This window comes from Microcaecilia unicolor, chromosome 8, assembly GCF_901765095.1.
Source record: "Microcaecilia unicolor chromosome 8, aMicUni1.1, whole genome shotgun sequence".
Classification (NCBI taxonomy): domain Eukaryota; kingdom Metazoa; phylum Chordata; class Amphibia; order Gymnophiona; family Siphonopidae; genus Microcaecilia; species Microcaecilia unicolor.
Genome location: NC_044038.1, coordinates 163,561,409 through 163,584,727, shown reverse-complemented (window position 1 = coordinate 163,584,727; position 23,319 = coordinate 163,561,409). Strand labels below are relative to the sequence as shown.

Below are 23,319 nucleotides of genomic sequence, written 5' to 3'. Positions count from 1 at the left end.
CCGTTTAGCACTCTGGGTTGGCATTGTTAGAAAAAATGGTGGCAAGCCACCATTCTTTCCAACAACGCCAACCTGAAGTGCTACAAGGTACCAAAACTTTGATTGATATTTGCTTTTTTAGATGACCTCTGATATAGGTGCTGTGCACCAAAACACAGCCCGTGTCGGGTCCATGAATTCAAGATTTGTCCCTGTTTTGAAGGCTCTTGGTGCTCATTTTTTGCTCACTTGGGGGTCCTTTTATGAAGCTGTGGCAAAAGGGGGCCTGCACTGGAGTTGGCACATGTTTTAGATGCACGCCGAGACCCCCTGTTACCGCAGCAGGTAAAAGGCAGGTCTTTGTTTTTTCAAGAAATGGCCGTGCGGCAAGTGAAGCAGTTGCCGTGCACCATTTTTTTTTTGGGGGGGGGGAAGCACTTACCACCATCCATTGAGGTGGCGGTAAGGGCTCCCACGCTAGTCTGGCAGTAACTGGACAGCATGCGGCACAGCCTGATTACCGCCGTGTAGACACTGGCACTAAAAAAATTGAAATATTTTTGCAGTGCTGGAAATGGTGCACACTGGGGGAGGGAACTACTGCCAGGCTGCTTTGGTAGCCCGGTGGTACTTCCCTTTTAGGGAGTGGTAAGCCTGCTAAGGGCGCTTTGTAAAAGGACCCCTTAGTGACATACCCATATTACTTATACTTCAGCCATATCTGTGCCCCCTTACAGTTACACTCTGGGAGGAATTCTATAAATGGGGCTCAGAATTTGGCACCAGAAAAAAATCATCACTAAGCGCGATTCTATAAAAGACACAAATGCTGTATAGAATCACACTTAGCACCAATTCCTGCACCTAACATTTATTTTTTTATTTTTGTTACATTTGTACCCCGCACTTTCCCACTCATGGCAGGCTTAATGTGGCTTACACGGGGCAATGGAGGGTTAAGTGACTTGCCCAGAGTCACAAGGAGCTGCCTGTGCCTGAAGTGGGAATTGAACTCAGTTCCCCAGGACCAAAGTCCACCACCCTAACCACTAGGCCACTCCTCCACTCCACAAGACTTACACTTGCCAAAACCAGGTGTAAATGCTGGCGTTCAAGTTAGGCTCGCTGAGGCAGTGTTCTGTAACAATGCGTATAATTTTCTGGAATGCCCCTGACACATACCCATGCCTCTTTCATGGCCACGCCCCCTTTTCAGATACATGCTATGGGAGTTAGGCACCCTGCCTTACAGAATAGCATGCATCCAGATGCGCACACAAATTCTAATTGATGCAAATTAACCTTGATAATTGGTTGTTAGCACCCAATTCTTGATGTTTCTGTGTTTGTTATTCAATTCATTTGTGTGCACGTCTCAGGAACATGCCCAAATTTGGGCATACAAATCTGTGTGTCATCCCTCTAATTCTATAAAAGTCGCTAAAAATTGCATGCGCAAATCTGGGCACATGCTGAATTTGCATGCACAATTTAAATGAATATCAAGGTAATTATCGCCAATAATTGGGTTTTTAACAAGCAGTTATTGGAACTAATTAGATTTAATTGGTATTTACACATGTAAATTTAGGTGAGGGAGCCACACCTAAATTATATATGTGAGTTTAAATTGGGGGGCGTGGAAATGGGAGGGTCATGGGCGGAATGGGGACATTCCTAATATTTACTCATGTTGTTATAGAATGAGGGGGGATACGTGCCTAATGTAGGCATGTACATTTGCGCTACGTTTCAGTTGGTGCAAATGGATGCGCCTAAAGTTAGGTGTGATTCCCAGGCATAAGCACTATTCTATAATCCACTTCTAACTTTAAGCGCGGCTTATAAATAGCGCTTTTTTCAGCACTGATCTTTTTGGCCCCATATATAGAATCCAAGAGCATAGCACTTATGCACTACCTTATAGAATAGTGTGTAGTGTACTTGCACATGTGAGTGCCAATTAGTGCACTGCTTAGGTGCACAAGACACATGTAAGAACTCTGTGCTTATAAATCACTTCAATCACACTTGTAAGGAGTAGGCAAATCCAATTAACTAGGAGCCTCAGCAGCAACTTGTTTCACACAGGAACAGGTCCTGTGACTTGCCTGCTTCGTCATCGGCTTCCATATATTATGACTCTTATTTTCACAGCACTTTACTTGTACATGTTATATGTCATATAATCTTTAAAACTTATCTTTTTTAAGTGATGACGATGCAGGCAAGTCACAGGATGTGTTCCTGAAGTGAAATGAGTTGCTGCTGAGGCTCCTATTTAACTGGATTTGCCTACTTCTTACAAATGTGATTGAAGTGATTTATAAGCGCAGGGTTGTTATTGAATGATTTGTATTACCCCCGCTGTGCATATACTACTGTTGGACTATTGGACAGTGATACATCATATTGTTTGGAGTTCAAAACACATTTAACTGCATGTGCCTAGTTATAGAATTGCCCCTGAAACTGCATAGCTATCTTCATGAACACATGTACAGTAAAGTACATACAGGGAGTACACACATACATTGTACACATGTTGAGGAGGGTAGGAAGGAGGTTTGGGTCATTTCCAATTTCTCTGTCCGTGTTGTATGTGACTGTGTAAGCTACTTGAGGTTGTGAAGAGCCAGCTCTGAAGAGCACCCCTAATAATGAACCAGCTCCCTCACCGTGTCCAGGGAGGGATAATTTGTATTGTGTTTGGCACCCCCAGTCAATGTGAAATGTTGGTGCCTGTGGCGCATGCATATTGTAGTAGGTTTCAGTGAGAGGATCATGGGGTCAATGTCGTGGGGTGACAAGTTTTGGCAGCCAACACTTACTGCATTAAGATACACCTGTGAACTTATTATAAAGCACCTGTCACTTCTCTTGTGTAGGGAGGGGCTTTATGTAATCTTTATGGGGGTTTCTTTTGTTAAAGAAAGTTTTGAGGAAAGGGTTTTTCCCACTGTGTGCAGTGGTGGTATAAATTCTGTTCCATTGCGTATGGCAGCACCAGGTTCAGAAACTCAAGTGAGGGCAACTGCTGGTCATTCAAACAATCTGATTGACTAAATGCTGCCTGATGCTCTGTAATACAGTATTGTGTATTTAGTTGTATGTTCCTTATGTCTTATGCTTGTTATCATTAGAGTCCAAGGGTTTACCATCCTTCTAGTTTCACACCACATTGTCTTTTAGCAGAGTAAAGAGACTTCCCTTATGGTACTGGAGAGAACAGTGTCAATAGTAGAAGATGTTCTTTATGCTTATCTCTTCTTTCCTATATGAAGTCTCAAGTCTAAACCCACTATACTTTTTGTTGTATTTCAAAGGATAGTTCTTTAGAATTTGCTAGTTCCACAGCTACTATTTTTTCTGACTTGAGTCTGATAATTTATTGTGTCATGCTTTGCTTCATAGACCCTCTGGTCAGATTTATGGTGGTCAGTTCTATGTCCATTGTGCTCTGGTATGATCCGAAAGGTAAAGACATTGTCCTTCTGACTGTGCAAATGCAGAGGTGGACTTTTAATGGAATTTGAATGTTCCCAGTCTTGGAACGTCTCCATCTCCACCTTGGGATGAGTGAGTTTACTCAGGTAGCCGGGGCTGTAGGTACCTGAGGCCAAAGTTCTCTGGCTTCCATTTTGATAGTTTGCGCTGTCATCCAACGAGTCTTTCCTGGAATGGTCAAAAGAAACATGGTTCCAGTTGCGGCAGTGGTAAGCCCACCACCCTGGCTGCTTTCTGCGATGGCACTGACACTTAAGGATGCGAATAAATGCTCGCTTGAACTCTTTACTGAAACATGGGTAGATAATGGGATTGATGCAACTGTTGAAGTAGCCAAGCCAGAAAATTATCTTGGCAAGTGTTTGGGGGGGTTTCATCACAGAGAACATCGACCCTGAAATGAAAAAGAAAAATTGAAAATTTACAAGTCAGAGCAGACTGCGTTTCTCATTAGATCGTCTTAGGCTGAACACCTGCTTTCAGGTAATAAAGCTTCACTAAAGTTCACCCTATAATAGAAGACATATAGGAGAATGAATAATCACACTAGATCTAAAATACAACAAATAATGAATCACAAAAGTGTGAAGGGAACCCTGGGAGATGTTCAATGTATGAACTGAGTCCATCGGTTCAATGAGCAATATTAATGAAATTGCCATTATTTTTGGCAGTTGTTCATTCTCATAGTGCCAACCTAAATCTCCTGGTTATTGGTGCAGGGCAATTAAATGTGAAGCATCATAAGTCATGTGCAATACTTCAAACCAAATTCTCCTGGAAACAGTATAAAAGTAAAATAACAGTAGTACTCCCAATCAAACTTTCAGATGCCAGCATTGTAATTTTGTGATGCAGTATATCACTATTGTCAAACAAATAGGACGTTGGAACTGATGTGCATATGTTGATGTCTTCTGCTTTATGAGGCGCTCTATTTTGGAGCCCCTTCACCCATAGCACTCGATTGCTTCTGATGAAGGGGTTCGGAAACAGGGTGCATTTATCATCTCCCAGGCTTCCTTTCACACTTTTTTTGATTCATTGTTTGTTGTATTTTAGATCTAATGTGATTATTCATTCTCCCATACTTATTCTATTATAGAGTGAGCTTTAGTGAAGCTTTAGCATTACATTTGTTCCCTTGCATTGAGGGTTCGGGTAATAAAGAACAGGTGGATCAGTCCTCTATTTCTCAACTCTACTTTAAAAACAATCTGGATATTTCAGGACTGAATCACCTGTTCTTTATAACTAGGGCTTCTAATTTTAGGTCTTAACCGATAAACACTGATAAAACACCCTATGCAAAAAATTAATTATTAAACATCAGAAAGACCCAATTTCTCCTATCATCCTTCCCTTGGCTTATATTTTATTTTATTTTTATTTCAACAAACATTTTAACACATCAGATCCCACCAACAGGGAGCCCAAAACATGAACTCCATTTGCTGAGAACATTGCATTTGTATTATTCTCCTCTCCCCTTATCCCCAACAAAGCAGTTCCCAGAAATTATACCCCCAGACTGAAGGGTAGCAGTGCCTCATCTTTTTTCCTCAAATTTGATTTTGTACCTTTTCTGTGCTGAGGACTTCTAAGTGATTCAAACGTTCATATTTGATTCTACTGGCAAAGGTACCCAGCAATATTATCAGTGGAAACGCTGATTTTTTTTTTACCCTTAAAGAATTCCTAATTAGTTGGAAAATGGAGAAATAAGTGTATAATTTGTAATCATCTAAGCATAGAAGCCATATATATATAACCAAGATCCAGATGGTCAACATTTCAGAGTTATGCTTGCACGTCTATAAAACAATTTTAGAGAGTCTCCGAGGATAGCTACTTTCATAAACAACTCAGAAATAGTCCTCTTCCAATGAATACTACTGAATTCATATTTTTTATGTTTTATCTATTTTTATCAATTTTTCTAAAAATAAGGAGGAAAAGCCTCAACAGACTCCTTCTTGGCAACAGAGCCGATCAATCATAGGGGTACTTACTGTCATTATAGGCTGAAAAACCTCCCCAAAATTTAATTTCAACAAAGTCCAAACAAACTTTCTGCTTAGCTTTTGAGGATGCACAGACTCTTTCTGCTGTCCACGGCTAACAATGGGCAAAGTTTCGATGACTTCAGCAGGGTCCGTGGCACACCAGCTCACTTCACTCCATGGCTGTTTGGCTCTTGTGAGCTGGTATGCCACGGACCCTGATGAAGTCATTCAAACATTGGCCATTGCCGTCCGTGGACAACAGGAAGAGTCTGTGCATCCTCATAAGCTAAGTGGAAAGTTTGTTAGGCACATCTATAAGGTCACACCAAAACGTAGGTGCCACAAGGGGCATATATAGTGCCAATTCTATATTGCCATTATGGTGTGCCACCCATTATAGAATACTAATGCGAAGTGGCCTTGGTGCGCTGATATCTTATGCCCTCTCAATGGCAGGTGTGGTGTGCCTTGTACTGGGCACTACTCATAGTGGGACCCTTTACTAAGACGTGGCAAAAAGTGGCCTGCAGCAGTGCAAGTTTGTCTTTTGGGTGCACGCCGGACCAGTTTTCACTGCATCCTGGAAAAAGGGCCTTTTTTTAAGGGACATTAAATGGACAAGCGTCAAAATGAAAACCAGCACAATTAAGATGACCCATTGACTTAGTGGTAAGGTCTCACGTGCTACCCGGGCGGTAAGCATGCAGCGCATGCCCACTGCTGTTTACTGCTGGGTAAGCGCCCTGTTTTTGGTGTGTGACAAATTTGGAATTACTGCCCGGGGCCTTCCAAACAGCATGCGTAATGTAGAGGGGCATAATCGAACGGCGCCGGCCATCTATTTGGCCGGCGCCGTAAAGCGGTGCCTGAATTGTATTATCGAAAAAGATAGCCAACTATCTTTCATTTCAGTAATACGGTTGGAGCCGGCCAAATGTCAGCATTTGGGCCGGCTTTAGAGGTAGCCGGCATCGGTTTCCGGCGATAATGGAAACTAATGCTGGCGATCTCAAACCCGGCCAAATGCAAGGCATTTGGTCATGGGAGGAGCCAGCATTTGTAGTGCACTGACCCCCCTGACATGCCAGGACACCAACCGGGCACCCTAGAGGGCACTGCAGTGGACTTCAAAAATTGCTCCCAGGTGCATACCTCCCTTACCTTGTGTGCTGAGCCCCCCAAATCCCACTCCCCACAACTCTACACCACTACTATAGCCCTTAGGGATGAAGGGGGGCACCTACATGTGGGTACAGTGGGTTTTGAGGTTTTTTGGAGGGCTGAACATTTACCACCACAAGTGTAACAGGTGGGGGGGATGGGCCTGGGTCCACCTGCCTGAAGTGCACTGCACCCATAAAAAACTGCTCCAGGTACCTGCATACTGCTGTCAGGGAGCTGGGTATGACATTTCAGGCTGGCATAGAGGCTGGCACAAAAATGTTTTGGGTGGGAGGGGGTTGGTGACCACTGGGGGAGTAAGGGGAGGTGATCCCCAATTCCCTTCGGTGGTGATCTGGTCAATTGGGGCACTTTTTCGAGGCTTGGTCCTAAAAATAAATGGACCAAGTGAAGCCGGCGAAATGCTCATCAGAGCCGGCCATCTTTTTTCCATTATCGGGTGAAGCCGGCCATTTCCTAACCACGCCCCTGTCCCACATTTTGTACCCTGCCGAAATGCCCCTTTGAAGTTTGGCTGGCTCCGCGACAGCCAGCAGTTGGTGCCGGCCAAAATTGGCTTTCGATTATATCGATTTGGCCGGCTTCAGGAGATCGCCGGCGATCTCCTTCGAAAATAAGGTGGTTAATTGTCTTAACAAGCCAGTCAGCATTTTTAACAGCACTTAACAAGCAATGATGAGCACTAATTGGCAATAATTAGAATTTACGCATGTAACTTGCTAGACATATACTGTGCCTAAATTCTACAGCATGCAGTTCAAAAGGGCATGGCCATGGGTGGGGAAATGGGCATTTCGTGGGCATTCCCAAATTTACACGTGTTGTTATAGAATATGGCCCAGTGCGTGTAAACCTACTCACAGGGATTAACACCATGTTTTCATTGCTGTAAATGGAGGTGCATAGTTTTAGGTGCTGGGATATTAACTAAGCGTATTCTATACACCTTGCCTAAACCTTATAAAATAAGCTTAGGTGGAAATGTTTTCTGTTCAGATTTTTTAAGTGCCATATATAGAATCTGGCCCTAAGTGCTCCTTTTAGTGCTCTAGCTGGATAACACTTCCATACCCATGACACCCCCTCTTCTGGAAAAAATATAATATGTGATTAGCATGCACTGACAGGCATTTAACTCATTTTGTGGTAAGCCTATTTTTCACATTAAGGATTAGATTTTATATGTTTATCCACGCCTACCCTAGCTAAGATAATATTTAACCATCTGTCTGACCTCCTCATGTGCTCCTTTCTTTAAATTAGTCACCTTATTTTCTAACTCCTCTTACTCTCTTACCTATCTATATGTTCCATCTTTGCGTATACCCTACGCTGTCTATTAAAATGTTCTATTACGTAATGTGTTGACTTTGTAAGTAGTATACTATGCCATACTTTGTATTGTTATTTGAATAATTTTACTGCTGTAATTGTCTATTGCTCGTTTGATTTATTCTTACTGTACACCACCTTGAGTGAATTCCTTCAAAAGGCAGTAAATAAATAAATAATATGTGGTGCCTGAAAAATTGGCACCAAAAATATTTTCACAGGCAAATTCTGTAAGATATGCCAAGATTTAGTGGGTTTAAAGAACATGCCTAGCGGCTATGCCTGCATCTAACTCTAGGTATATCCATTTACGCCAATTAAAACATGGTGTAAATATTGGCACCTAAATTAGGCGCAGAGCAGGTGCATTCTATAACCCTGGGCATATTTTTTTCCAGAATGCTCACAGCCTGCCCATTCTACACCCATGGCTCCGCCCCCTTTTTGGCAGCACACATTAGAATTTATGTGCACCATTTTACAGAATACACCTATCAAGTTGTGCGTGTAGATTCTAATTAATGCCAATTAGTGTCAATAATTGCTTGTTAAGTGGCAATTATTGGCGCTGACTGGCTTAAGTAATTAAAACAGCGATCGTAAATCTTCTAGTGTATATGTTGAAAAAACAGCTCAATCGAATAAACCAGAAAAAAGTGCTGACATAAAATACGTCGGACACTCTCTTGATTCTGGTAACGCTATTTATGATCGCGGTCTTCAGTACATTTGGTTTCAGCACATCTACCATATTTTGACAGTAAAGGATCATTGTGTAGCCCCTGAAACAGCCCTGCTGGGCGAAACACAGCCTGTGTCGGGCTGATTTGTATATACATTTTTAGTGTTCATTAATAAATTATATTTTTTCTCATAACGATCTGCTCTGTTGATTTTCCATCTTGGAGTTTGCAGATCGTCTGCCTTTTTGCTTTCTTGGACCCTCCCTTAAGTAATTAAAATGCACATGCAAATCCAGAATATGACTGAATTTGCATGTGTAATTTCGGTCACACTATATAGAATCCGGGGGTAAGCGCACATTAGTGTTTAATGCAGTTTAGTAAAAGGACCCCTAAGCGACATGTGCGCCATATTTACAGAATAGCGCCTAGCACATTTTCGTATATTTGTCAATTAAGGCACCAGTCCTGTGTGTACTTACTAGTATTCTGTAAACACTGGCACACAATTACCCTTAATTCTATAAAAGTCACCAAAAATTGCGCATGCAAATCTAGGCTCGGCTCCAATTTGCTCACGCAATTTAATAGAATAACAAGCCAATTAGTGCTTATAATTGGCTTTTTAACAAGCAATTATTGGCACTAATTAGATTTAATTGGGACTAATGCATGTAAATTTAGGCACAGGATCCGTGCCTAATATTTACATGTGGCCCAAAAAGGGGGCATGGAAATAGGAGGGTCATGGGTATTTTGGGGCAGATTGGGGGTGTGGTTTAGAGTTACACATGTAATTGTAGAAAATGAGTGCTCCGCATATTTTCATTGGTGCAAACAGTGGCACTTAAATTTATGTGCAACCTCTCTGCTTAACTTTAGGCACAGCTTATAGAATACTCCTTAAGCCGGGTTTTTTTCGGTGCTGATTTTTTAGGCTCCATTTATAGAATCTTAGCTTCTTGATTTGCAAGTTATAGAATTGCCCTTCATGCCTTTTCTTTCTTTTCTTGCCTGTATTGTTTACATAGCGTTGCCTCACTGGGACAGACCAAAGGTCCATCAAACCCAGTATCCTGTTTCTAACAGTGGCCAATCAAGGTCACAAGTTCCTGGCAAGATCCCAAAAGAGTAGAACAGATTTTATGCTGCTTATCCTAGAAATAAGCAGTGGTTGCAATGGCCCCAACAGAATGACTTTGTCCAGAGCACTCAGCTTTAGGACTCGTTAAACGGGACAACAAGCAGAAGACATGCAGTTCACAAAGGGATATTTTATTTACACAGCTTAGTCAGCACTTACGCTGAACGTAGAATGTCGACCAGCGGTTACAGCGCTGTCAACCCAACTCCATGTGATCATGTAATCTAATTCTGGATTACCATGTCCCATGCCAATGCAGCCTGGTGTTTATAGTCCTTGAAATTGTATTTGGAATGGAATTGAGAAAAAATTCTGGATGAAAAGCTTTTGCTGACATTGAGCTATGCTGGCATTACTGTGAACTAACCACAGGATGAGAGCTTAAATATTTATTCTGCTGAGCACAGAATGACCGTGGAAGCAACGAATACAGAGAGCAAATAAGGATGGTTCGGTCAGTGGTTATACTGAGCACAGAACGAAGAATGAGCCAGAATGTAGCAGTAACATTTTGGAAAAATCTTTCTTTCTTTCTTTCTTTCTTTCTTTCTTTCTTTCTTTCTTTCTTTCTTTCTTTCTTTCTTTCTTTCTTTCTTTCTTTCTTTCTTTCTTTCTTTCTTTCTATTACTTTTTAAATATTGAAATGAACACAGAACAGAACAAAGAAATAACGCAGACAGAGGGGTCCTTTTACTAAGCCATGGCAAAAAGTAGCCTGCGATAGTGTGGGCCTGTGTTTTTGGCGCATGCCAGGCCGGTTTTTACCGCATCTGGGAAAAAGGGCTTTTTTTCAATGTACCGGGAAAAGGGCCTGCGGTAAAATTGAAAACAGCACAGGCCTATTTATGGGCTGAGCCCTTAACGCCACCCATTGAACTATCGATAAGGGCAGACTTGCTATATGCATGGTGACCAGTCGGCACACGCCAGCTGCTGATTAACGCTGGAAATGCTGTGTGCAGTAGGAAATAAAAAAATAATTTGTCCCTGTAGCGTGGGTGCGCATGAAATTTGAAATTACTGCCAGGGGGGTGCACTAGCCTGGCAGTAGTCTCGTTTTGGTGTGCGCCACATGCGCATAGAGCCTATCACACCTTTGGAAAAGGGTCCCATCATGCACAATTCTCAGTAAATCCTGTAATGTTTCTGTACCAGCAGAGTTCCACAAACAATACTTCCAAGAATGACATCCCCTCTCCTCCACCCACTGTTTAAGCATGGGGGGGGGGGGGGAGAAAACAATCAAAAGAAACAGGGGTGACATAATACAGACGTTCAAATATTTGAAAGGTATTAATCCGCAAACAAACCTTTTCCTGAGACGGGAAGGCGGTAGGACATGAATTGAGGTTGAAGGGGGGCAGACTCGGGAGTAATGTAAGGAAGTATTTTTTCACGGACAGGGTGATGGATGCATGGAATGCCCTCCCGTGGGAGGTGGTGGAGATGAAAATGGTAACGGAATTCAAACATGCATGGGATAGATACAAAGGAATCCTGTTGAGAAGGAATGAATCCACGGAATCTTAGCGGAGATTGCGTGACAACACCAGTAATTGGGAAGCAAAACCAGTGCTGGGCAGACTTCCATGGTCTGTGCCCTGATCGTGACTGAATAGATATGGATGGGCTGGAGTGTAAATTTTAAGGGGCTGCGACGTTAGCTTCAGAACTTTTAGTACAAGAACAGTGCTGGGCAGACTTCTACTGTCTGCGCCCTGAGAATGGCAAGGACAAATCAAACTCAGGTATATGTATAAAGTATCGCATACCATGTAAAATGACTTTATTTTGTTGGGCAGACTGGCTGGACCGTATAGGTCTTTATCTGCCATCATTTACTGTTACTATGTTACTATGTAAAAGGAGTAGAGACACTCCAACCAAAGGATAGAGAAGGCATTACAAAAGGGAAAAGGAAAACATGGGGTTTACACAGGTTTTTCCCGCATGCCAAGGCCATTTTTACCGCAGCAGTACAATGGCTGATTTTCTATTTCTCCTATTAATGGCCATGCACTAATGTTGTTATTAGCATCTATTTAGTAGGCAGCAAGGAATCACGTGCTAACCCTGCGCTAATGAATTAGTGTGCAGTAATGTAGCTGTGCTAATTAGCACAGAAATTCTCACTCTCTGCCCCCCCCCCCCCAGTCATGCCCCCTCCATGATAAAATAAAGATTTTTAGTGCACGTTTTGCATACAAAGGTCAGGGAATTACTGCAGGATGCCTGAGCATGTCCTGTGATGTGATTGGTCCTTGTAAACTGTGGTAAGTGCATGCTAGCGCTTACCACAGCTTAGTAAAATGAGCCCATGGAAACTCTCCCATGCATATTGGTGCTACACAATGCAAAGTACCTCTGCATTTCTTAGAAAACTTACAAAAAAAAAAAAGAATAGCATCGGCATACATAGAGCCACCAATTGCAAACTGGACTAGAATTCTAAAAGCAAATTATATAAAAGGCTCCCATATCCTATACAATTTCCCAGGCTTCTTTTTTTAACACACAGGTTAACTTTTCCATCCCAGCTATATCCCACACTTTCTGCAGCTAAGGTAGCCTACTACCCCTCCAGCAGGGGCACAGCCAGCCCTCCAATTTTTGGGGGGAGAAGCCCAGAGGTGGACTGAGATGGCAACCTATTACCCCCACCCCTGTGATTATACCTTTGCAGGCAGGGATACTGAAGCAAACACTGCAGAGGGGGCTGAAATATCAGTGCACCTACAGGCAGATGATCAAAAGCCCCGCGCTATTCCAAACAGCGCTCTAAAATAGCGCTGGAACAGTGCGGGGCGCTATTAGACCTATGATCAGAGATAATGCATGCAAATTTAAGCAGCACAATTATCTCTGATCATGGGGTAGAAGTGCGGAAGAATTGTGCCTGAGCATGCGCTCAGCACAATCCTCCCGCACTTGTTTGACAGGTCTGGGCTGGAGACCAATGAAAAGAGAAGGATGCCCATCTTTAAATCAGAAGATGGATGTCCTCAACTGCCCTGTTGCAGGGACGGCCAAATTTCAAGGGGGTGTCGAAGGTATAGCGATGGGACGTTTTTGCAATGGGCAGTTAAGGACGTCCAAAATTGGATGTTTCTTTGAGAAAGACGTCTTTCTCATAGAAACATCCAATTTTGGATGTCCTTAACTACCCATTGCAGAAACGTCCAAAATTTGGACGTCCTCAACTGCCCTCGCTGGCAAATGCATGCTGGACAGGGCTCACCATTCCTCCCCAATGATCTGCAAACCCAGCTCGGAGCTGGCGTAGGGTTTGTCGCGGCCAGCGACCCAATCTTTGGCGCGCTGGTCGCTGATCATTGGGGATGAATGTGTTAAGCACTGATTGGCATGCATTTGCAAGCTACTTGCGCTAAGAGCCCTCGAGCGCGTTGTTTCATGCGCTCGAAGGCTCTGATCATGGGGCGGTAGCAAACGCCGGCGCTAGAATGGCACTAACAGCCTCTAGTGCTGGTGTTTGCTTTTGAGCATCTGCTTACTACTGCACTGGAAAACTAAACAAACATTGCACCCTGTTTACTAAGGTGCACCCGGGGGGGGGGGGGTGCGCAGCGGCGAACTGCCCAGGTGTCAGCCGCCCTCGCTACGGCACTGGGCATTTCCGATATGACGTCTAAATCCAACTTTGGACGTTTTACTGAAAATGTCCAAAAATCAAGTACTGAAAATGATTTTCAAACCAGAAAAATGTCTATTTTGTTTTTTAAATAGACTGGCCACACAGGCATTCCAACTATACACCACTGCAATATCTCTTATGTCTGCAAGTGTCACCTATATGTGGATACAGCAGGTTTTTGGTGGGTTTTGGGGAGGGGATTATGGGCTTGGATCGCCTTCTTCACAGTACACTGCACAACCCACCAGCAGCCCAAAATCTGTAAAGAAATTGAGTAATGCTGGGAGAGATTTATTAAGATCAATCAAATACACTAAAATATCAACTGTTTATAAAGAAATAGTATGAACCTCCCCTTCACAAATTCCTTGCACCTTATCCATTGTCCTTAAACAAAAAGCTAAAGGGTCAATAAGGGCAAACAGGTGAGAGGGGCAAGTCCTACCAGGTACTACATCCTAACCTAAAGACAGGAAAAGGCCAATCATTAACATCCACCATTAACATTCACCACCACAGTTGACAACAAATACATAGCTTGAACCTAGCTAATAAAACATGAGCCAAAACCAAAGCTGTCTAAAATTTGATAAAGATGGGGCCACTCTACTTTATCAAAAGCTCTCTCCACATCCAAAGAAATAACTACTGAATCATCCTGTAGCTCACTAACCAAATAATATTAAGTAGATGTCTAATGTTATCAGAACTGTTTCACTCCTTGATAAAACCAATTCGGTCTTGGTGTATAATTTGAGAAATAATCCATTCAATTTGTTTACTTAAAACCTTAGTAGAAATGTTGTAATCCATATTCAAAAGCGATCTGGGTCTATAGTGGAATAATATGTCTAAGGATGTACATACTCAGTTTAACAAGCCATTGAAAACATTATTTTTTTGAGTCAGGCATTGAAGTATTTATGGTTATTTTGGTTTTATGCAATTTTATGTTGGGGTGTATTTTATCTGATTTATATTTTAGATGACCTTGGGGCTTTTTAAAGGTACTGTGATCAAGGAGTTACAAATAAACCACGGTCTGTGTTGATCTTGGAGTGGCAATTCAGCTAGAAACTGCACTGAGTGTGGACTAAGGGCTAGGTTCTATATATCACTCCTCAATTTCTGTGCAGAAATGAAAGCATGTTCTATAAAGTACGCTTTAATTTATGTGTATATTATAGTATATGCTGAGTGCTGGTCTGCATGATCTGGTGAGGGACGTTATGGTACTGGGGCCGCTTGATAACAGTGACCATAATATGATCAGTTTTGATATCGACCTTGAAGTAACTGTACACAGAAAGTCAAATACGTTAGCGTTTAACTTTAAAAAAGGAGACTATGATAAAATGAGAAGAACGGTAAAAAAAAAAACATAGGGGGGCAACTGAGAGAGTAAAAACTGTACAACAGGCGTGGACGCTGTTCAAAAATTTCATCCTGGAGGCCCAGGCCATACATATTCCGCGAATTAGAAAAGAAAGACGGAACTCCAAAAGACAGCCGGCCTGGTTGAAAAGTGAGGTGAAGGAAGCTATTAGGGCTAAAAGAAACGCCTTCAGAAAATGGAAGAAGGAACCGTCTGAAAATAACAAGAAGCAGCATAAGGAGTGTCAAAGCAAATGCAAGGCGCAGATAAAGAAGGCCAAGAGGGATTATGAAAAAAAGATAGCATTAGAGGCAAAAAAACATAGTAAAAATTTTTTTCGGTATATTAAAAGCAGGAAGCTGGCAAAAGAATCGGTTGGGCCGCTGGATGACCGAGGGGTAAAAGGGGCGATCAAGGAAGACAAAGACATAGCGGAGAGACTGAATGAATTCTTTGCTTCGGTCTTCACCGAGGAAGATTTGGGTGGGATACCGGTGTCGGAAATGGTATTTCAAGCGGACGAGTCGGAGAAACTTACTGACTTCACGGTAAACCTGGAGGACGTAATGGGGCAGTTCGGCAAACTGAAGAGTAGCAAATCTCCTGGACCGGATGGTATTCACCCTAGAGTACTGATAGAACTGAAAAATGAGCTTGCGGAGCTACTGCTAGTGATATGCAACTTATCCTTAAAATCGAGCGTGGTACCGGAAGATTGGAGGGTGGCCAATGTAACGCCCATTTTTAAAAAAGGCTCGAGGGGAGATCCGGGAAATTATAGACCGGTGAGTCTGACGTCGGTGCCGGGGAAAATGGTAGAGGCTATTATTAAAAACAAAATTACAGAGCACATCCGAGGACATGGATTACTGAGACCGAGTCAGCACGGCTTTTGTGTGGGGAAATCTTGCCTGACCAATTTACTTCAATTCTTTGAAGGAGTAAACAAACATGTGGACAAAGGGGAGCCGGTTGATATTGTGTATCTGGATTTTCAAAAGGCGTTTGACAAGGTACCTCATGAAAGGCTACAGAGGAAATTGGAGGGTCATGGGATAGGAGGAAATGTCCTATTGTGGATTAAAAACTGGTTAAAGGATAGGAAACAGAGAGTGGGGTTAAATGGGCAGTATTCACAATGGAGAAGGGTAGTTAGTGGGGTTCCTCAGGGGTCTGTGCTAGGACCGCTGCTTTTTAATATATTTATAAATTATTTAGAGATGGGAGTAACTAGCGAGGTAATTAAATTTGCTGATGACACAAAGTTATTCAAAGTCGTTAACTCGCGACAGGATTGTGAAAAATTACAAGAGGACCTTACGAGACTGGGAGACTGGGCGGCTAAATGGCAGATGACGTTTAATGTGAGCAAGTGCAAGGTGATGCATGTGGGAAAAAAGAACCCGAATTATAGCTACGTCATGCAAGGTTCCACGTTAGGAGTTACGGACCAAGAAAGGGATCTGGGTGTCGTCGTCGATAACACACTGAAACCTTCTGCTCAGTGTGCTGCTGCGGCTAGGAAAGCGAATAGAATGTTGGGTATTATTAGGAAAGGTATGGAAAACAGGTGTGAGGATGTTATAATGCCGTTGTATCGCTCCATGGTGCGACCGCACCTTGAGTATTGTGTTCAATTCTGGTCGCCGCATCTCAAGAAAGATATAGTAGAATTGGAAAAGGTGCAGCGAAGGGCGACTAAAATGATAGCGGGGATGGGACGACTTCCCTATGAAGAAAGACTAAGGAGGCTAGGGCTATTCAGCTTGGAGAAGAGACGGCTGAGGGGAGACATGATAGAGGTATATAAAATAATGAGTGGAGTGGAACAGGTGGACGTGAAGCGTCTGATCACGCTTTCCAAAAATACTAGGACTAGGGGGCATGCGATTAAACTACAGTGTAGTAAATTTAAAACAAATTGGAGAAACTTTTTCTTCACGCAACGTGTAATTAAACTCTGGAATTCATTGCCGGAAAATGTGGTGAAGGCAGTTAGCTTAGCAGAGTTTAAAAAGGAGTTGGACGGTTTCCTAAAGGACAAGTCCATAAACCGCTACTAAACGGACTTGGAAAAATCCAAAATTCCAGGAATAACATGTATAGAATGTTTGTACGTTTGGGAAGCTTGCCAGGTGCCCTTGGCCTGGATTGGCCGCTGTCGTGGACAAGATGCTGAGCTCGATGAACCCTTGGTCTTTTCCCAGTATGGCATTACTTATGTACTTATGACTAAATTTAGTTGCAGTCAATTATGTTAACTAAAACCTGGTATAAATCTTGATGTCTAAATTAGGCGCAGAGTGGATGTATTCTATAACAACGTGCATAGATTTTAGAAATGCCCACACCCTGCCCATGGCCACCTTCCCTTTTCTACTATGTGACTTAGAATTTACGAGCACCACATTACAGAATACGTTTAGTGAATTGTGTACATAAATTTTAATTGATGCCAAATAGTTCTGATAATTGCTTGTTAACATCCAATTAACAGCACTGATTAGCTAGTTAACCAATTAAGTTATGCACATTGTTATAGAATATGCTTTGATTTCTGCATGGAAATTAAGGTGCCATACATCAGTGGCATAGCTAGGTGGGGCCATGCCCCCCAAAATTTGCTCTGGGTCCCTGGTTGGCTGGCGGGGGTCCCCAACCCCCGCCAGCTGAAGACTTTGTCCAGCGCTGGTCTGTGGCGGCGCCGTTGCATTGCCCGCCCTGCTCTCTCTTCCCCTCACATTGAGTACGCTCCTTTTAGTGAAATTGAGCATGCTCAGTTTCATTAAAAGGAGCATGCTGGATGTGAAAGGAAGAGAGAGCAGGGAAGGCAATGTGGCGACGCCGGAGACCAGTGCTGGACGAAGTCTTCAGCTGGCAGGGGTTGAGGACCCCCTTCAGCCAAGATGTTACAGTGGTGGCAGTGGGTGGCGAGGCAGCGGAGGGGGGCGGTGGCAGTGGGGGGGGGGCAGCGGCAGGGTGGTGACCAAAATGTGCCCCCTCCCACCTTGAGGTCTGTCTACGCCTTTGCCATATATAGAATCCTGGGGTAAGGGCTCAAGCAAAAACTGCAACAAATGTGAAATGAAGGCTAAACCAGAGACTGCACTGAACGTGGGATTAGGGTTCAACCAGAGACTGCACTAAGGGGCCCGTTTACTAAAGCTTAGCGCAGGCTAATGGAATTAGTGTGCAATAAATGCTAAGAAGCCCATTTTAGGCTTCTTAGCATTCAACACACACTAAGTTTTAGTAAAAGGGCCCCTAAGTGTAGAATGAGGACTTAACCAGAGACTGCACTGACCCGCCCCCCTTTTACAAAGCTGCAGTAGGGGCTGCCATGCGGTAATGCTGACACAGCCCATTCAAAGTGAATAGGTGAATGGACTGTGTCAGCATTACCATGAGGCAGCTGCTAGCACGGATTTGTAAAAGGGGGGGGGGGGGTGAATTTAGTAGTTAAATTAAGCTGACAATAAGAACTGTCATGTGTATATGATCATGGAATGCAGATATTATGAGCGCTGTGTTAATTGTCTGTCTCTGGAATGCATTATGCGTGTGTACTGTTCTTACAGTCTTATTTTGGAATGTACATAGTATGTGTTTTGACTACAGATCTTTCTAGGAATGCACATTTAATTTATTGCTGTTGGGTTAATTTTTCTGATCTTGCTGGAATGTTTCATCTTATCTTGAGTTACAGTATCTGGGATGTAGCAATTTATCCCTTTTAGAAGGAATCCATACTCTGTATTCTTCCCTATTTTAGAACCTCACAGAGCAAGCAGTAATACTCACCACTTAGCAATTAAACATAGCAGTTAGTCAGCCGTTTAGAAGTTCTGCAAGTTGCAACTGAACAGTTACCCTGTTTCCTCAGAGTAGCCATGTTTGGGAAACTGTTACAACAAGTGACCTTAAATGCCATTGGTCTATGAAGTGTGTATCACGTAATGTGACATTGTAAGAAAAAAACGACTAATTACATCCAGCAAGCATGAAGTGATTTGTTACTCTTTTGCTCTTATGGTTGAGCTATTCCTAGAATTTCAGGGGAAATGTCCCCCCCCCCCCTCTGTTTACTAAGCCTTGCAGCAATGCTGACACAGCTCATTCAAAGTGAATGGACTGTGTTGGCATTAGCGCACGGCAGCCACTTGGATGGCTTAATAAACAGGGGGTTAGTTAGTTAATTTTTTGAATGTGAAACGCGTGTATACCACAGATCACAAAGGGTTCCTTTTACCAAGTGGCGGTAAAAAGGACTCTGCAGTAACAGTGGGGGGCCGTTTTACTGCAGCGAGTAAAAAGCCCCTAAAAAAAGATATGGCCATGCGATAAGATTATTCTTATCGTGTGGCCACGTGGAGGGAGCATTGAAGTGGTGGTAAGGGTTACCATGGTAACCCAGCACTAACCTTACAGCCAAGTTAGCGCTGCCCTAGAAATGATGGAATTATTTTCCATAGCGCCGGGCATGGCGCACGCTCCAGGCAGAACTACCGCCTGCAGCCACATTGGGCCAGTGGTAGTCTGGGTTGCCACGAGGCAACCCTTTAGTAACAGGGCCCCAAACAGTTCTATGCAATTTATAGCTTAACCTATGAAATAATAAAATGGCACAATACCAAACATACAACATAAACCTCCCCAAAATGTATTCCTGCAACCTAATCAAAAATAATAAATTTACAAAATAAATACAGATAAAAAAGAAACAACTAAAACCTCAAACACAAAGGGGCCCTTTACTAAAGCATAGCACACAAAAGGCTTCTTAGCATTTAGCACATGCTAAACTTTAGTAAAAGGGTCCAATTCACGTTTTGGATATGCATAAACTGGCATTTAGACATGCTGTTATAAACGAAAGAAGACACAGTGGCTGTGTGTAATGTAACTGCGAAAGACGTGGGGTCTACATGCAGGAGGAGCTATTATTGCTAATGAAGGAAGGACAGCTGCTGTGGGTCAGAACTGTGTCTGTTGCCAAAGGAAGGGACACTTCCATTGCCATATCCTGCTAGAAGGAACACTGTCACTGTGCTAGAGCAAACCACTCAGAGGTGAAAGGAGAGTGGGCATTTGCAGTTTGCTGGGCAGCAGGGGAGAAAGTAAGAGGGACACTGGGGAAAGGGGGGGGGGTGCAGAGAATGCACACAAGGTGGGGGTCATGAGACGAGAGAAGGGGGATGTGGATAGATAGGGACACTAGTGAGGAAAGAGAATGAGGGGAATGCAGGAGTGGCCTAGTGGTTAGGGTGGTGGACTTTGGTCCTGGGGAACTGAGGAACTGAGTTCAATTCCCACTTCAGGCACAGACAGCTCCTTGTGACTCTGGGCAAGTCACTTAACTCTCCATTGCCCCATGTAAGCCACATTGAGCCTGCCATGAGTGGGAAAGCGCAGGGTACAAATGTAACAAAAAAAAAGATGAGGAGGGAGGGAGAGCAGAGAGTGAGATGGATAGAAAGAGAGGAATAGTAGCACATCTTTTATCACAGGCACAGCATGTTTTCAGAGGGGGCTTCCCTTCTTCACCTAGGTGTTCCTCTGATGCAATAGAGGAATAATTTCCAAAACCTTGTTTTGATTTACAAATGAAATAGAACCACAAAAAAGATGGCAGATCCATTATAACATTTTTTTGTGGTTGGTGGGGACTGTGGAATTTGCCAGCTAAAAGAATAGTTCCCTCTTAGGGTATCGTATGTGAAATCATTATGAAATTAAATGAAAATAAATAACTTTCCTATAGGGCACTACACATCAGAAGAAACCATGTAACACAATTGACACATAACAGTGGCAAGTTTGCTACTTACACATATGTGGTTCAATGAAGAATTGAAAAAACTAAAAACACAAACTAGGAAACTGGAACGCGCATGGAGAAAAATAAAAGACAAACAAACACTCAACGCATGGAAACAACTACAAAGGAAATATAAATACGCAATAAAACAGACCAAAAGGTCGTACTACAAAACTAAAATTGGGCCAGACTATAAAGACACGAAGAAACTATACCATCTCGTGAACAAACTACTAGACACAACACCGGTTACAACAACCAATACTGACATCCCATCCGCAGACAGCCTTGCTAAATATTTCAATGAAAAAATCATAAATCTATGCAAAACCCTACCTCAGAACAACATGAACACAGAAAACTTCATTGATGGTCTAGACCCAACCCCTGCTGACCAAATATGGTCCAATTTTGTTCTACTCACTGCCGACACAGTTACCCAGGCGATTAAACAATACTCAAATAGCCACTGTCAACTGGACACCTGCCCTAGCTACCTTATACGATCTGCCCCCCCAACGCTTCATACTAGATCTCACATCCCACTTAAACTTCATGCTACAACAGGGTATATACCCTCAAGAAAAAGGCAACATTCTTCTCACCCCAATACTGAAAGACAGTAAGAAAAAAACAAATGATATTACCAACTACCGCCCAGTAGCTTCTATCCCATTAGTAGTCAAACTCATGGAAAGACTGGTGACCAAGCAACTCAATGACTAAATAAACAAAGTCACTATACTACATGAGTCATAATCAGGATTTCGAACTCTACACAGCACCGAAACAGTACTACTCACTCTCATAACCAAATTCAAGCAGGAAATAGCAATAGGCAAGAGCATTCTCCTCCTCCAATTTGACATGTCAAGTGCATTCAACATGGTTAACCATAACATACTGCTAGGAATCCTAGAATACTTCGGAATCAGTGGTGGCACTCTGAATTGGATTAAGGGCTTTCTAACCACAAGAACATATCAAGTGAAATCAAAAACAAACATAGAGGGGAATAATCGAACGGTGCCGGCGAAATACATGGCCGGCGGTGCCGCAAACAGCTGGCCAGACCCGTATTTTCGAAAAAGATGGCCGGCCATCTTTTGTTTCGATAATATGGTTCTGGCCAGCCAAATGCCTTGGATTTGGCCGGGGTTTGAGATGGCCGGCTTAGTTTTTTAGCGATAATGGAAAGTTATGTCGGCCATCTCAAACCCCGGTCAAATCCAAGGCATTTGGCCGTGGGAGGAGCCAGCATTTTTAGTGCACTGGCCCCCCTGACATGGCAGGACACCAACAGGGCTCCCTAGGGGTCACTGCGGTGGACTTCAGAAAAGCTCCCACATGCATAGCTCCCTTACTTTGGGAGCTGAGCCCCCCAACCCTCCCCAAAACCCACTACCCACAAATGTACTGCACCCACTAAAACTGTTCCAGGGACCTGCATACAGCCTTCAGGACTTATTGCTGCTGTATAACTTTGGCACACCAGTTCACACCTGAAGACTAATCTCTCTGAAAAAGTCCTTTCTTGAAATATGCACGTTTACTCACAGTTCACTGCAGATCAGAGATTGTGCCCTACTGGCAAAGAGTCCCCTGGTACTAAGATTAGCAGTAGGTCAGAGCTGGCACAATGGTGTACAATGCCCTCTTTGAGCACCATTCAAGGTAATAACTACGTTCTCTAACGTGGGTAACACAGGAAAGGGAACTAAAACTGGCTTACAAAAGTGGCCACTACCACATGGACTACAACAGGAAACAAAACAGGGCACACTCTGACCCAGTAAGCAGGGGGAAAGCACCAGGGGAGTAGAGCCTACCAACTACCAATACCTACACCCACCACAATGCATTGCTGATGTGACTGCAGTGCAAATAACAGAAAAGGTGTCACACTCACCCCAGAGCCACATCAGAAGCAGGAAAAGGCTGTCGGAGGACAGAACACATTCTGCTGTCATGGAGGTGGGTACGGCATTTGAGGCTGGCATACAGGCTGGAAAAAAAGTGTTTAAAGTGGGGGTTTTTTTGGTGGGAGGGGGTTAGTGACCACTGGGGGAGTATGGGGAGGTCATCTCCGCTTCCTTCCACTGGTCATGTGGGCAGTTTGGGCACCTTTTTGAGGCTTGGTTGTGAAAATAAAAGGACCAAGTAAACCCGGCGAAATACTGCTTAACGCAGTTTTTTTTCCCATTATCGGCGAAAGCCGGCTATCTGGTAGCCACACCCATACCCGCCCATGTCCCGCCTTCGCTTCTCCGCTGACACGCCCCTTTGAACTTTCGCTGGCGAGGCGACGGGAAAGCGGCGATGCTGTCAAAAAAAGCAGCTTTCGATTATACCGATTTTGCTGCTTTTCCCAGATCACCGGCCATCTCCCGATTTGTATCGGGAAATGGCCGGCGATCACTTTTGATTATGAGCTGGATATTGTCAGCATGGAAACCAGGCTGCGGAGTACCGCAAGGATCACCACTATCACCGATCCTCTTCAACCTCATGATGACACCACTGGCCAAGACACTATCCACCCAAGGCCTCAACCCATTTATCTACACTGATGACGTTACATTATATATTCCATACAAACATGATCTGGCGGAAATCACCAACGAAATCAAACTAAGCTTAA

General features: G+C 43.3%; 1 protein-coding gene across 1 annotated transcript in view; it reads right to left on the bottom strand.

Annotated features, from left to right (window-relative positions):
* Positions 1–1,865: 1,865 nt before the first annotated feature.
* The window catches only part of ADRA1B (adrenoceptor alpha 1B), a 42,977-nt gene continuing 21,523 nt past the window's right edge, over positions 1,866–23,319 (bottom strand). The window contains 1 exon segment of the mRNA XM_030213423.1: positions 1,866–3,880. Within this exon segment, the coding sequence (XP_030069283.1) occupies positions 3,315–3,880 (566 nt within the window). The 3' untranslated portion in view covers positions 1,866–3,314.